The 17457-nt window shown below is 38.0% G+C and overlaps 1 protein-coding gene across 1 annotated transcript in view; it reads right to left on the reverse strand.

Annotated features, from left to right (window-relative positions):
- The window catches only part of LOC126163107 (ryanodine receptor), a 737240-nt gene that overhangs the window by 228171 nt on the left and 491612 nt on the right, over positions 1–17457 (reverse strand). The window contains exons 47-50 of the mRNA XM_049920028.1: positions 13089–13269; positions 10683–10897; positions 9129–9283; positions 3250–3374 (exon numbers count right to left, since the gene is read on the reverse strand). Coding sequence (XP_049775985.1) covers positions 3250–3374; positions 9129–9283; positions 10683–10897; positions 13089–13269 — 676 coding nt within the window. The remainder of the gene's footprint in view (positions 1–3249; positions 3375–9128; positions 9284–10682; positions 10898–13088; positions 13270–17457) is intronic.

Consider the following 17457-nt stretch of genomic DNA (forward strand, 5'->3'; position numbering starts at 1 on the left):
AATACACAACACAATCAACAGACAGCTCAGAAGGAGATAACGTGCAGTATCTATTTGAACCTTTCAGTCTCTACTCTCATTCGAATCAAAAAGCAATATCCAAGGCTGACAAGTGCTTGCTAAGTCACATCTTCTGAAGCGTAGCTACTCCTCCCCCTTATTCTCCAAATCAACCACTTGACTAACGTTGGTTACTTACAACAAACAAAGATTATGTGGTTTTTAAATCAAATGACATTTTCAATGCCATCCTGAGTTAACAAAAGTTGTAATTTCATCTCATTTTTGGCAATAATGATTCTGATTTTAATTGTGCAATATGAAATTCCCTCCCATTTATCCTTTTTTATTCAACTTTATGCTTGCTCTTAACCACATCTTACTTGCTCAGATATTTTTCCAAGCTTGTTAATGTATTTTTAAACTGTTGCTGAGATTTCTACTCACTATCTATTTCTATACAAATCAAATTTTAGTACTGAATGTACTAACTTTCTGTGTTTCTATATGTGCTATATCAGCAATCAAACAGGCTAGAAAAGTACATAACTTTTGTGAAAATACTGGTTAAACCACTGGTAATGTTGCAAAGTAGGTACGTTTCAAGTGGGATGGCTCATCGAGGACATTATATCTTGGATGGACAGCTTCAAGTAGGAAAGTAGGCACATTTCACCCTGCATTTGGTTAACACTTAACTGCTCTACTCCTCCAACCTGTGGTCCGACTACACTGTCTTCTATTCCTTATATATGATCTTGCCCCTAATCGTCATCATCAACATCATCCTTATTGCACACACTCTCCATCCTGTTTGTTGATCAAAGAGTCCATGTACTGTAAGCTGTTCAATTAACTAATATGCCAGTAGAAACAGAATCGCATACCATTTGTTGCTTACCTTTACCCCTGTTCTTAGATACAATATTCTACTATTTTGCTTCATGGTTTTTATGTTAAGTGCATTATTATATTTTGAGGTATTTATGATGATATATTCTTTTCCAAATTTGTCTATAATATCATAACACATTTTACATAACCTTTATGAAATAAAGTACAGTACAAAAACTGGCTCATTTACAGATTTTACTTTGCACATTGATAAGAAAAATGTAATTTGTTTCTATTTGTTTTATATAATTCATAACTAATGCCATATTCACTTGATTATTTTCCAAATTTAATTTACGTAAAGTTAAATAGAAATTTCTTGCTGACTAAATAAAGAATTATTCACCTAATATTTTGAAAAATGTTTATGACATTATAGACAAATTTGAGAAAGAGTACACAATTTTGTTGCCAGACTTATAGCATTGCTTCAGGAAAGTTGTGTGTACTATGATGTGTTACACTATTTTATACATCATTTTCTAAGAGAAAAAAGTAAAAGAAAGCACTCACAGCAAGCATATTAGCTTCTAATTGTATTGTGAAACAGTGTTTCTACTAATGATCTTCGCAACATTGAGAGTGTATCAGAGAGAAGCAATAGTTAACAGTGTTTTAACACATGTTGGATAAAATGTCACACACCTACACTAATGAAACAACTCCTGCATTGTTAGTGCTCCTGCAGCTGTCGAAGAATACCACTGGCACTTCCCGACCTGCCAAATTTCTGATCTGATCGTCAAGTGTTTTGAACACATCGCTTGAAACTGATATTCCTATTTCCTTCAGAACATGTAGGTAAACAACAGGAATAGCAATACAGTATTGAAATGGTGTAGTGTAGTCCCACTGGCAGCAGACAGCGCTTTTCTTCACTTATCAGTGTCCCATGAACATGTGTAAGGGAAACATTATATGTGGAAAACTTGTACCCACTCCTCATAGTGTGTCCACAATCTCCACTTAGGTGACATTGTCACACAACTTGAATTTTCTCACTATTTAAACGATAACCATCATTTGCTTTCATTAACACTATTCACTGATGAAACCATATATAGAAAGGAATGAAAAACACACATAATAATCATTAATAATCACACGAAACCAGCGCAAACCAATTTCCAAGTTCATTTTTCGATTAATGTTTGATGTGGCATGATTGGTAACATGTTGATAGGTCCAGCCATTTAAGAAGAGTGAATGATGTGACAGAATTATTCCTATTTTTTTGAAGATTTGTTTGTTGAACATCTTGAGGACGGTCCTTTGGCAATGTGGATTGCAATGTACATCAGTCATCATGAAGCCCCTATACATTTTACCAGACCTCTGAGGGAACATCTCAACCACACTTATCCTAATCGCTGAATTGGAGGAGGAGGAGGAGATTAGTGTTTAACGTCCTGTCGACAAAGAGGTCATTAGAGACGGAGCGCAAGCTCGGGTGAGGGAAGGATGGGGAAGGAAATCGGCCGTGCCCTTTCAAAGGAACCATCCCGGCATTTGCCTGAAGCGATTTAGGGAAATCACGGAAAACCTAAATCAGGATGGCCGGAGACGGGATTGAACCATCGTCCTCCCGAATGCGAGTCCAGTGTGCTAACCACTGCGCCACCTCGCTCGGTAATCGCTGAATTGGCCATGGTAGTACAGTTAACTGGTCACCAGGATCACCAGACATTACACCATTAGATTTTTGTTTATGAGACTGGATGAAGACTGAGGTGTACAAAAGAAAGATCTATACACAAGATGTCTATACACAAGATGAACTGCCTAATCATGTCATGGATGATGCTGCCATCATTAGGGGATGTGCAGAGGCACTCAGACAATGTGTTCTCCCAAGAGTGCAGAAACTGAAGTTGTGTTGGGATATTCAAACATTTATTGTTAACTGTACAACAGCTATAATGTGATACGTATGACAATGCTTAGAGGTGAATCTGTTAAAAATATGTATTTTTCATTTGGTACATTGTAAACATGTGTTGTAATGTTCCCTATTTGTTGTACATTTTTAAACCTGACAATGTATTGAATAACACAGAAAATAACTAACAATATGCAGTGAATGTGTTCTGTCTTGGAAAGCATTCAGAATAGGAAGTTTTTTGCTACAAATGATAGTTCCTGTCTTACTGTAAATACTGATCAATCCTTTTAGGATATCTTGCATTTCTTTATGTGAGACCTACAAGCACTTTATAATGACTGTTGATCCTTGAAATTAGTTATGTGAATCAAGAACACATTTACAGTATATTGAAGATACTGAAGTTGAGGGTTGCATTATGTGGGAGATTCCTGCTTCACACACACTAGAACACACCAAATGAGATGACGTACCTTATTTGCATCAATTATTGCTCTTAGAAGACCTTCTCCTTCTCCTCTAAGAGCAGGACCTAAGCATTCTGGTCTTCTGATAAGAAGGCGAATTACTAAATTAGCATTTTCTTCAACACTCTCACCTGAAACACAAAATTAATGTCAGATAACAAATTCTTGCAGCTAAGCTGTCTGATAACATATAAAAAATTAATATATTTCTGGAAAACTACTTACACCTATCTGTACAAGCAACCTAACAACATTGAAAGACAATACACATTTAAGCACAAACCACAATAAGAGAAAGTGCTAAGATCATTTGACAAGGAAACATATTTTGAAGCCCTCATTTCCGACAGCTGTAATATTACACTGATGAGCAAAAAATAAGAACAAAAGTAACTCGCATGACGTGTCACTGCCAAGTAACTCAGAGCGGTGAAACTTGGACCGTACACAGAACAAACTGCTACAGTATAGTACAAAAGGCATCTGAAAGAAATACACAATGTGATGAACAGAAATGACATTTTTATTCAAAGAAAATAATCACAATGAAGTTGTCATGATTTATAATGGTCTCCTGGGCATTACAAAATGTGGGACATGGACCTTAATAGGGTTTGTGATCACCACAGATGGCAGTGCATGCTCTGCCACATGCTCCCAAGCTAGGCACAAGGTTGGTGGGGAGTTTTTGTTGTAGGGTGTTCCATTCCTCCACCAGTGTGGTTGACAGCTACTGGGTTGTTGTTGATACATGCAAACATTGCAATGGAACAGGTCAGTGCCCGTTCTTTTACACATGTTGTAAGATATGACAGACAGTTAAATTTAAAACTTGATCCTTCAGTATATAAAATACAACTTGATCCTTCAGTACATAAACTGCAATTTTGGGTTAAGTGTGAATAGTCTTATATATTTATTTCTATAAATGGAAACCATAAATTTAACATAAAATTAGTGTTCTTCAGGGAACATAATTTTTTTTATATTTTTGGTGTGGTTCAGAATTGTAACTGCATTTGAAGTCACTGACATTTAAAATTATGGTTTTATTCTATAGTTCCATAATCATTTTGAAAAATAAATCAAAACACATTTTTTTAAATGTAATTAATGTCATATTTAATTATTATTCAATTAAATGTAAGTTTCTCTAGATGCTAACAATTAATATGTAATTGCTGCATCTTTGAGCAACTATATGAGTTGTTTTATCATTTGCTATCAAGTGTCGAGTTGTAAGGTTGTTGGGTGGCAAATAAAAAATTACCTGCAATATTTATATTATTTCGCTGAGCTTACTTTAAAATTAAAATCTAGCTTACTCTCACAAGAAGATGAACCATCCTACAAGACTGTGAGATAACAGTAATTCACTGATCTACAAAGGAGTACTGAGAGTTAAGTACAAACCATTTACTTATCATTTCTACCTGCACTTGCTCATTTTAATATTCATTTATTAAGCAAACATAGACAAAGTTTGTAAAATTATAATATAACAATTAGGTAGCCAACAGATCAAGGATTCAGGTTAGAACATGCTCCAACATGTCTCTCCAACACAACCCACATGTGCACAATGGGATTTAAGTAGATGGAATGGGTAAACAAGTCCATTCACCAAAAACTCTCTCGCTCCAGCAGCTCTTCCATCTGTGCAGTTCAATGTCATGCATAAAAATGAAGTCAATGCCAAATGCATACCTTAAACAGTGCACATGGGGAAGTAGTACATTGTCACAATAATGTTGACCAGGGAGTGTACCATGTTCAAAGATTTGGAGGCCAGTACGTCAATGCTACATTACGCCTCCCCACACCATAATACCTGGACCACCAAAACGATCATGTTTGACAATGTTCCTCAGTGCATTGTGTACCCCGGTATGATGAGAGTTGAGAACACGTAATTCACCCAGGTATATTTTTGAACACGATCAATTTGATGGCACAGGTGTTATGGTGTGAAGATGCATAATGTTCCATGGGCATAATGACCTCCAAATTTTTGAACGCAGTATGCTCACTGGTCAATGTTATTGTGAGACTGCACTCCTTTCCCAATTGTCTGCATTTGCCCCTGACTTCATTTTTATGGGTGACTGCACAACCATATCGAACTGCATAGGTGGAGCAGCTCTTGGAAAGAGAGGATATTTTGCAAATGGACTTGCCTGCCCATTTTCCTGACTTACATCCCACCGAGCACATGTAGGATGCATTGGGGAAATGTGTTTCAGCATGTGCACATGCACTAAAGTCCATCCACTAGTTGTTAACCACACTGTTGGATTGGAGAAATGGAATGCCCTAGCACAAGAACTCCCTACCAACCTTGGGCCAGCTTGGGAGCATATTACAGAGCATGCCCTGCCATCCAAGGTGATCACACACCCAACTGACATCCATGTCCCGCATTTTGTAATGTCCAGGTGACCATCATAAATCTCCGTGACTTCAGTGTAATTATTGTCTTTGAATAGAAGTGTCATTTCTGTTTGTCTCATTGCATATTTCTTTCAGTTACTATATTTCACCAATTCTTTCCATGAAAGGTCCATGTTTCATTGAACTATGTTACTTGGCAGTGACATGTTATTTGAAATTTGCTTCTGTCCTTAGGAAAGTCTGCATGCCAGTGTACTTCAGGGTACTAATATTTATGTGGCAGATGTACTGATTAAAGCTTAATGAATTGTCTTCATTGGCATCACCATTCTAATAGAGTGACATCCAAATTTTACATTTCTTGCTTGCTACTTCTTTCCTTTTGTTCACTAAAATTCTTTGAGGTGGGTCTTTCTGTGTGCTAAAGTGTACCTACCAACCTTACATCATGCCAATTAAAAATGCGAAGAACTGTACATAGTATTTATTTACATAAAAAATTGGAAGTGAACTGTTTTACAGTCTATGACTAATAATATCAGAACAAAACTGTATCATTATAGATCCCACTGTGGATACCTTAAAATGAAAAAAGACAAAATGCATCTGGGAGAAATAAAATACATTGCAGCAAGAGAAGTTGCTTTTTATTTACAAAACGATGACTTCCATCATATATTTGCATGGAAGCAAGCTGCATGACCTGAGTTTTTGTTTGTTGGTTCTCTTCTGGAACACATATTTTTGACAATATAATGTAACTGGATGGACAAATAAATCTGGCTCCAAAAGCTCGCATAAGTTTAACCTTTTCTGTCTTCTCCTGCTGCCACTTGATGAGTAGGTTTTTTTACCTATCCAATTACATTATACTGTCAGAAATATCGTTATCATACTACCGTTAATCTATTATTTCTGCATCTAATACTATAACCAAGCAATGGGATATGATGAATATACAGAGACCATGCCACTACATCTCCTATGGTTTCATCCCCAATGCCTCCTCCTAAGTTTCATTTCAGTAAGTTTAAGTCAGTTAACAACCTATAAAATATGCCTCCAAGATTTCCACAAAACATATAAGATTTGAGTGAAGACTGAAGTGCATTCATAGTCAAAGCCTGGTTTGAAATAATTCATTTTGCGATGGAGTCTCTCAGCATTTACTTGAAGTACCTGGAGGGCGTTATCTGCATTTTGAGAAGAAATGACTCATTTTGTTTGCCTCCAAGCACTTCATGTAAACAATGATAATTCATTCCTCTGGTAATAGTGCACACTAAGTTCAGGAAGGCAATGAATTATCTTTCCACATCCAGTATGAAGATATTTATATTCACATGACCCGTTTTGAGATTTTAAACCTTATTTTCAAAAATTTTGGGGGTCATTTTATTGTATAACAAAAAAGACAAAAGCAAAGTGATATAATGTAGTTAAACATGATTCTTACATGTCATGGCCATCAATAAAACTCAGTATATGAAAATAAGCTATATTTCCATCCTGTCAAGGAGTGTGCAAGGGAAACTATCTCCAAAGCTCAAGTTCTTCATGTGCAATGTTTTGTTATTGTTTGATCAGAATGTGAGAATGAACTTCACTGTGACATAGTTTTGCAAAGTGTCAAGCAATTATGCAAAGAGCTGTGATCATAATCACAACAATATAATGTGTGTAGGAAAATATATCTCACCAAGAACAGCAACAACAGTGGGGTAGTGTGAAGTGACAAAAAACAGCATGAAAATCACAGCTACCAGATAAAAATTTTACAAATGTAAACTAACAATGATACAGAATAGTTGTTCATCCTTCATTTATTATAAAGTAGGAATATAAAAAATACCAGAAGAGAAACAGCAACAACATGCTACAAGAAGCTGCATTGGTCACATCACAAAATTTAGGTTAAATTTAGGATATTAAAATACTGCTTATCCTGAATGTTTACGTTAAGATGGGCTGAGGGTTGAAATGCATAGCAAACTTATTTAAAACACAAATATTTAAAGAAGTTTGATTTGTGAATGCTATCAGAACTGTATAAGCTCAATCATCAAAAAAGATGTGCTGGCACTAGAAGTAGACATTAATATGAGGGCATGCTGAAAAGTAGTGCCCCCAAATTTTTAACAAGAGGACTCATAAAGTGTTTTTAAATAAAATAAGCGTTATTAACATTCTACAGCTGTATTCTTCATGTCCACCTATTTATTTCTTAACAGATGAGCAAATTTCTCCAACAGGAGACCAGCTTGTTGATACCTTCACTGTAGAATGTTTGACTGTATTGATGGAGTCACTAACTCATCTCTGCTTGCACCACTTCATCTCTGTCAAAGTCAAGTCCTCAAAGATATTCTTTAAGCTTTGGAAAGAGATGAAAATCAGATGGGGGCAAGTCGGAACTGTGTGGAGAACGCTCGATGACGTTCAACCCAATGCATCGGATTATTGCAGATGTCGCAGTGCTCGTGTATGGCCTGGCATTGTCAGGCTGAAGCAGAGGGCATTAAATGTGTGGACAAACCCTTCAAATTTGAAACTTGATTACAGTACACTATTTCTCAAGCACCAACATAGTTGCATCACAGATGATCGCATTTCACACTACATTTTGAAACCCTCTAGCAGCAGGGGGTTTCAAATAAGCAGACATGAAGAGTAAATACAAAGAGTGTTAGCAGCAAGTGTTTTATTTATAAAGTTTTAAGAGTTTTTGGCATGCCATCATAGTACAGTATACTTAAGAAAAATAGCCTGCAATGGAGTTGCTGCCTGTTAATGTATATATTGATTCATTCATCCTCGACGGCTCTCCTTCAAATTAGGATTTACAGGACTTGATGTGTAAATGAATAATGGTGTGTGTGTGTGTGTGTGTGTGTGTGTGTGTCTGTGTGTGTGTGATGAACTTATGAATGATAATGCAAATATTGTCACTACTAAGCCATCTGCAATCTGTTGTCATTGTATAACAAATGTTTCTGACACAGAGGCATGGGTGAGAGCTACTCAATTTTCAAACAACCTAATAAGGTGAAATATTGACAGTGTGTCAATAACTGTCTTAATGCCACATGTGTTTCCTCCACAGAAGAATGCAGGTTTAAAAACTAAGCTGTAATGATCTTACTGCTTATGTGCCTGTTTACTGATTTTTCTGTATAGTATTCATCATTTCTCAAACTAATGTCGGGATTCCATTTTAAAGGGCTGTTGTTGTCAGAAAATTAAATATGTAAATCATATGCTGATACAACACTTACATGATTTTACCCTCTAGTAAAATTTATGCCCTTGAATTGCTAAATTTTGAGTGTGATGGCACATCAAACAGAAGAATCTTTTGAATAATAATTGAAATGTGCTTAATATCTACTTTACAATTTACATCTTTAATATAATGAGATACATGATATTATGCCTTCAGTGCAATTGTAGCACACACACAAACAAAAACAAATATAAATAAGTGCATTTCTAACCATTGACCCAGACACAGAATCTGAGGAAATCCAAATAACGCTCTCCTTCCACAGGATCCCAACCCAAATCTGGATATCCTTTCTCCACAAGTTCTGAGTTGGACTGCAGACCACAGCGAGAAAGATAGATAGCAATTTTTTCTAAATAATGTTCCCTGTAACCAAAAAATGAGAAGCTATATTGTTATTTTTATAACAAAAAATGATAGTCAAACAGTGGAATATTCAGGATGGAATGTAACAATATTGTGAGAAGGAAAGTTGCTACTCACCATATAGTGGAGATTCTGAGTCGCAGATAGGCACAACAAAAAGATTTTCACACTTAAAGCTTTCGGCCAATGGCCTTTGTCAACAATAGACACACATACGCGCCCACACACACACACACACACGCACGCACACACAAACAAACACACACACACACACACACACACACAACTCACATACAAGATTGCAGTCTCAGGCAACTGAAAGCAGCACCAGTGCATGAAGGGAGTGGCAACTGGGTGGGGGAAAGGAGGAGGCTGGGGTGGGGAGGGAGAGAGATAGTATGGTGTGGATGGCAGACAGTGAAGTGCTGCAGGTTGGGCGGCAGGCAGAGAGAGAGAGAGAGGTGTGTGTGTGTGTGTGTGTGTGTGTGTGTGTGTGTGTGTGTGTGTGTGTGCGCGCGCGCGCGTGGGGCGGGGGGGGGGGGGGGGGGGGGGGGGGTAGAAATAGCGGAAAAGGAGAGAAATAAAGAGAATACACTGCCAAACATGATATTCTTCATTTCAATGACTGCTTCACAGCCTGTGCCATATGGATCCTTCCCACCAACACCAGCTTTTCTGCATTGCGCAGGTGGGAACTTTCCCTCCAATACATCCTATGTTCCCGTAACCCTCCTGGCCTCAACCTTTGTTAGTTGCTGTCCTCACTCATCCAGCCCCTTCCCTGCTCCCATTCCAGCACTACACAGCTGTTATTCCAACACCACACCCAGTATTTTCTTATTTTTATTTATTCATTTTCTGTTTTTTTATTTATTTCTCTCTATTTTTCCCCTTTTCCGCTACTTCCACCCCCCCCCCCTCCCCACCTCTCCCCTACCTGCTGCCCAATCTGCAGCACTTCACTGTCTGCCAACCCCATCATACTATCCCTCCCCCTCCCTGCCCCAGCCTCCTCCTTTCCCCCACCCAGTTGCCACTCCCATCATGCACTGGTGCTGCTGCTCGCAGGGTGGTTTTACTTGTTTGAGACTGTAGTCGTGTGTGTGAGAGGCATTTGCATCAGTGTGTGTGTGTGTGTGTGTGTGTGTGTGTGTGTGTGTGTGTGTGTGTGTGTGTGTGTCTATTGTTGACAAAGGCCATTGCCCGAAAGCTTTAAGTGTGGATATCTGTTTCTCGTGCCTATCTGCAACTCAGCATCTCTGCTATATGGTGAGTAGCAACTTTCCTTCTCATAAAAATGATAGTCACCTACTACAAACTTTAAATTGGTTATTGCAGATTCATAAACTTGTTGTAAAGTATTTAATGATATCACATGATATTTCAAATTATTTTTTACCTAAGTGCCAAGGCCAGCTCAGTGTTCTCCATGAGAGATGAATAGGCTACATCAAGAGGGGTACTTCCTCTTAGTGAAGGCCTAGACAGCAGAATGTTACTGTTTTCCAAAAGAAATGAGAAATGATCAAACATTGCTTTCTGGTTTTGTCGAGATGTTCTACAGAAATAGCAAAGGAATCTGCAGCAAGCTACCACCATCTCATGGGAAGTATCCTGCAAGAAATACAAAAACTGTAATGTACCTCCGATCTTCATTATGAAACAAGAAAGACACTACATAGATAGGAGAAACAAATTGAATGATATAACTGGCAGCAAATTGAAAATACGAAGAGCACAATTGTTTCACTAACATGAACAAAGCAAGTATTTGATCAGAAAAATGTAACAGGTAATATGGTAATATAACAAAGGTTTGTGACTTATGAATACATGATTCACAGGCAAATGATACAATGAGATTCCTGCCACCCCCCCCCCCCCCCCTTTCCCTTTAGCCTCATAACTTATGTTAAGGTGGTGTGAAGACAAAACGGGCCCCATTGCAACCAATAAATTAACAGATACATAATGAGCAAGTACATATTACACATGGTATTTACAAAATGTGGAGTACTGTCACATAACTGAGGCTCAACTTTAAAATGTAATTGAGGCTCATCTTTAAAACGTAATTTACCTTCATCTTTAAAACTTCATAATTTAATTTAAGGAGAAAAAGTAACAACTTACCAAACAGTTGAAGGGCTAAGTCATCAATGCCGCATAAACAAGATACAGAGTTTTGCTAACTTTCAGACGAATCCTTCTATAGAGATACAGCACACACACAAACAGCTTACTCCAAAGCTGTGCAAGTTAGTTAGTTAATTAATTTTGTGTTCCATGGATATGTTTTACATGATAAATTGTAATGATTTTGATCAAGTCATTTTACATTCACATTGCAAGTTAATTTGTTAACATTGCTTTTTGCTGAACATTTCTAAGTTATCGGCTTGCTCTGAGCTCATATCAATTATTACAGAGTGATGCTGACACAGATTTTCAGCAAGTAAATGGGAAGGTGACATACATACAATGGAAACTAAACACTTTTGCCATGGTTCTGATAACAGTTCATAGTGTGTATAGTGTTATACTATGAAATAGTTTACATATAGTGTGTGCAGTGATTGCTACTGACAAATGAAAGAACAGAATAGGATTGGCTTTTTACATTGTTAAATAATTTCACTACAAAACAATACTATACACAAAGGGTAAAGCAAAGGAGGTTGCACTATTTTAAACAGACTGGTCTTATATTCTGGATAATGGAGGTTTCAGTCTCCAATCTGATTTAAGTTTTCCATGATTTCCCTCAATTACTTCAGCCAAGTTCCAGGATGTTTCCTATTACACGGCCATGGCGAATTACCAGTCCCATCTTTGTCAAACTATGCCAATAGATGTATACATGCATGTTTATAAGCATTATACTAACCCCCCACGCCTTTGTTATTAAACTGTAATAGCATAACATGTCCAATATCTTTGTAAAAATGATTCACTATTGAATAAAACTGCTGCTACTACTAATATATGCATGCACACATGCATGTGCACACGCACGCACACACACACACACACACACACACACACACACAAAACCTGTAGGGTTACATTGTCCTGGCTGGCTACAATTGTGCAGCACTGGGCCCCCAGCAGGGTCAGCACAGAATAGTTACACACACACACACACACACACACACACACACACACACACACACACACGTGTGCGTGCTGTAACTATGAAAAAGGATTTGTTTAAAAGCTAACAAGGTGTCTTGTTAAAGTGCTTGTTGACAACTCAGCACTGCAACTATTTTGTGAGTTGTTACCTACACTCCTCAAAATTATTTACAGCATATTCCATCAAGAACTTCCCTTACCAAACTTTATTATTTATAACATGTTATCATCACCAGCTACCATTATACTATTTGTAAACTGATTTGTGGGTCAGCATAAAAATTAGACCTTCCTCAATGGGTGCTACACTACACCTAAGTGTTGAATGATGAAATAGGCTTGTTCCAAGAAACTCTGTTGTTGAAGTTTCAGTCATATCAATGATATAAATTCTGTTCAAAAACAAAAAATTTTCTCCAATCAAAAGCAACACATAATCATGCAACTCTATTGTGATGCTACTACACATATATGCAAAGAGAAGATTTTGTTCACCATAGACATCGCATCAAATAATGAAGCAATAATTTTATGCAATTTATATGAGTGACACTTGAAGGAAGGATTGGGGTAGGGATGGGGAGATGAATAATGGGAATGTGGTATGTCTATTCACTGTCTTGCAGGTTTTGGTAAGAAAAAAATTCTTAAATAAATATGGATTGTTAACCTTCTCTTTTGTAGCAACCTCGCCCTCTTGGCCAGTTGCTTGAGCCTGTGTCTGAGTGTCTGACTGTGCTTGGGCCCTACGGCCCAATGTGTTCATCATAACAGCCATCACATTTTCATGAACACGCAAGATTCTAATCAAATCTGGATGCTGGAAAAACGTGTGGTTGTTCACAAGTTTCCTGAAAAGTTAAAGTTAGTCATGTATTAAATATGGAACTTATTTCTATCCCATATTGTACAAATTGTCTAAAACAGTTCATTAAAATACAGTTATTTTTTCACTCAGTTTTTTTTTTAATTTATCAAATAACTCAATACAGGGCAGTTCGCTGCTTTCATTAGGTGCCTACCTGGCATTATACAATTTATATATTATTAGACAGAATTGGTGGCCAGTACTTATTGTCAACAGGCAAAATGTGTAGTACCGCCAATAGGTACACACAAAAGTAAAAGAAACACACTAACTAGCTTTTTGAATTAATAGTTCCTTCATCAGGGAAGAGAGATGGATACACTATCAGCTTAGTAATTACACACAATCAGTATTCTTTATAAAAGGCAACACAATGTATTGTTTGTCCACTTGATGATTTTTACTGGTGCTGCTAGAACTGGAGAAAATCTGCTCTAGTTGAAAGATATTGATTTATCTCTGAGTGCTGCCAATGTTGAGCTGGACTTAGATGTGAAGTATTACTCTGTACATTGCTATGCGTAACAGTGCAAGGACTGTGGCAAGTGGCTGGCTGACACTGCCTTCCCCTTATTACTGCTCTCCCCTTGGCAGTCCTAATGCGAGGTCAAAGCACACATTTATTGTTCCCAAAATCCACCGCACAAATTGCCACCTTATCATGGACTAACAGCATGTAAACCTAGTTTACTAGCTCACAACAATGGGTGTTCCTAGTCATTCCAGAGAGGTCACTATTTAACTAATATCGAGTCCTTCATCGACACCAGTTTAAGTTTTTAATACAATCTCCAACTGACCATTAACTCACTTACATTATAGCTAATAACTTCAGTTCTACTCACAATAGAAAAGCTAACACACATTCCTTCCACTTAACTTTGATATATGTAAACACTAATTAATAGCTACTAGACTTCTTAATACAGTTCTTCCTCTCAACACTGTCTTTAACTTCTACTGCAACCAACCCCTATTTCTATGATCTGACCAACACTTCTAGCTCCACACACTGACCTACCATGCTCACTCAATATGTCCTCGAATAATGTTAATGCCACTCGACAATGGTCTCTATGCCAAAGAAAGGTGTGTACTGAATGTTCCAGAATGTGTGACTCGCTGACTAATGCCTGTTAAGTGAAGAGTACGAGTGTAGGAGACACAGAACTTTTACAGCTGGGGAAGGTTAAATAGGGAGGCCATGTCACTCAGAGCCCACATGCAGTGAAGAACAGTCAGAGATGGAAAGGGGGGGGGGGGGGTGTCAGAGAGACAGTGCAATAGAGACGGCGCATTGGTGAGCACTCAGCCAGCTTTGGTACAGAGACAGTAAGGACAGAGTGAGTAGTAAATATAGATTAGAGGGAAGAGAGATGAATACTTCAGTTTAGAATTAGGGCAGAAAACAAATTTTGAAAATAATTATAACAGTGTAGTTCACAAGGCAAATTTATTCAAAGGTGAGTAGTTTTGATCATTACATTATCATCTTCAGACCAAGCCATTTTGATGGACAATGGCTGTGTATGAAGCAGAAACTGCTGAATGACCATCATTCAGCGTACCTACTCCATGCAGAGCCATTGTGCATCAAAATGGCTAGGTCTGAAGATGATCATGTAATGATCAAAACCAGTCAACTTTGAATAAATGTGCCTTGTGATCTACACTGTTATAATTATTTTCATAGATTATAATTGGATCACTGATACCTCTAATAATGTTTTCAAAAATAAAGAAAACAGATTAATTGGAAAAACAGAAAGGGTAGATGTGTTAATGTAGCTGAAGTCCAGGAGGGTGTCGAGATATGAGCATATGTTGGAGGGCAAGTTCCCATCTCCAGAGTTCAAGGAAACTAGAATGAGGCTGGGGAATTCAAATAGCCAGTGCATTGTAGCAAGCACTCAAGTTGTTAAGGCTTTTGTGGCCACTTGTTGACAAACTGCCTACTTGCTTCTGTCTCGGGTTCTTCGGTCGACATTCGTCTGATGATTTTACAGACGTTTCGCGAGCACAATTGGCTGGCATTGTCAAAGCTTCACCCTCCATTGCCAGTGGTGAACTGGAGCTGAGCTCGTGGCCGCAGACTATATGTACCTGGTGCGCCAACGTCCGAGGCTTATCCGCGGTTATTTCTGGTGCGGTCCTCCTCTTGCTACCTGTGACAGTGGTTCGCTGCAGCACAGAAAGCCAGGATCTGTTCACCTTCAAGCATTCCTCTTTCTTGTTGAAGCTGTTCCTGTGCTTGTGTATTTCTACAGCTTCTCTAAACAAGAGTGTGTGATAGTGCTTCTCTACAGCCAGAACTTCCGTGTCGGTGAATTTTATTACATAGTCGGTCTCACTCTGCGTATACTCTGCCATGGCCGATTTCTCCACCTGCCCCAACCTGCAATGTCGCTTGTGTTCTTTAATCCTAGTGTTGATTGATCATCCAGTCATTCCGACATAAACTTTTCCGCATGTGCATGGTAAGCGGTATATTCCCAACATTGGAAGTGGGTCCCTTTCGTCCTTTGCTGATCTAAGACATTCTTTGATCTTCCTTGTCGGTTTGAAAATAGTCTTTACGCCATGTTTGTACAATATATGGCCAATTCTGTCCGTCACTCTGGGAATTTATGGTAAAAATGCTGTACCCGACATTTCTTTTCCTGATTTCTTACTTCGTCGAGTGTTTGGCCACAAAAGCCTTAACAATTTTGTATCACGCCTCTACGGTGAGGAGATTTGCAGATTGTACCGACGCCTTGACCAATGATGGAAGAAGAAAGCGCAATTGATGTCCTCTCTTGCCTCCCTTTCGCGGTGAAGAGATGAAGATACTACACCGAAGTTCTTGAAATGTAAGCAACTATTCACCACCGCCAAGGCACATCGTATCTACGACAGAATGGAATGAGCTTTTCTTCATGAGCGAATTCATACAACACGGAGAGACTTGGCAAGAATGGATCAGGAACTGTTGGATATATTCTATCAACTAAGTAGCAGAATGCATCAAGATGACTGGGACAAGATCGACAGCATCACTCACAGGAGCATGCAAAATTATCTCGAACACTGCACTGAGTGACAGAAGAAAAAGTTTGAAAGATGCCGGAAGCAGACTGACAAGGTGATTCCTAACATGTCACACACAGCTCAACCTCACTGAATGACAAATGACTGAAGAGGAAATGTCTATTCTTCAAAAAGGAGGGAATTTCACTATCATCCCGAGAACTATACCTATGGAGGGCATCATTGCTAACACTGAAGCGATAATTTAGACCCTTCCTTGTGAAAGAGCAGAGCTAGTTCAGTTACAATGGTTTTTCCGTGAATATAACTTATGTAGAAAAGTGTTGTTACCTCCTACCAACAGAATATAAAATGTAAGTTTATTTCTCTCTGTTAAGAACCATCGTGTGCCATTTGCACTGTTTCTGAGGATATTTTTAACTGTCTGATAATGAAAATTTCAGGATGGAAACAATAAACAGAACTGATGAAAGACAACAAAACCTGAAGCTGTCAGATACAATGCCGAGATGGTTATAGCTTTTATTGTATAAGAAATGTCTGCAAAAGACAGCAGTATGTAGGGAATAAGCACAGGGCAAAGCATATGAAGTTATGACTACCCCACAATGGCAATAAGTAGTCATGGGAAGAAATGAACTGAGAAATTCGTAACTGGTCTAAAATGGGTGCAATATTGTCTGCCTGTACAGACTCTGATAACGTTATCAGTATACTTAGCTTATTTTTGTTATACGTACATAAAGTTAGTCCAAAAAATGGAAGTTCATGGGATGTTTTATGCAAGGCACTGAGCTAACAGAAAATGTCATTTTGGTTTTCACTACGAACAAAAGATCATTCAATGTGTAACTTTATGTATCCGATTGATACAGCAGCACCAAATTAGTCTGTCGTGATGTTTACTTCAAGTATATGTATTGATTACTGTGAAATATGATGAATAATCAGTATTTTCTGTGGCAGTCTTAGGGTTAGTGTATGAAGTGGCTATTTTCACAGCATAGTTATAAGGCAGCCTTACTCAGTTGCTGCTCGAAGCAATGATTATTCTTCATGTTTCACTCTCATCATCAATAAATGTTGTTGAAGTGAATGTCATGTCACAATAATTTGAGGCCACTCTAACAATTTGACAAAT

This window comes from Schistocerca cancellata, chromosome 2, assembly GCF_023864275.1.
Source record: "Schistocerca cancellata isolate TAMUIC-IGC-003103 chromosome 2, iqSchCanc2.1, whole genome shotgun sequence".
NCBI classification, from domain to species: domain Eukaryota; kingdom Metazoa; phylum Arthropoda; class Insecta; order Orthoptera; family Acrididae; genus Schistocerca; species Schistocerca cancellata.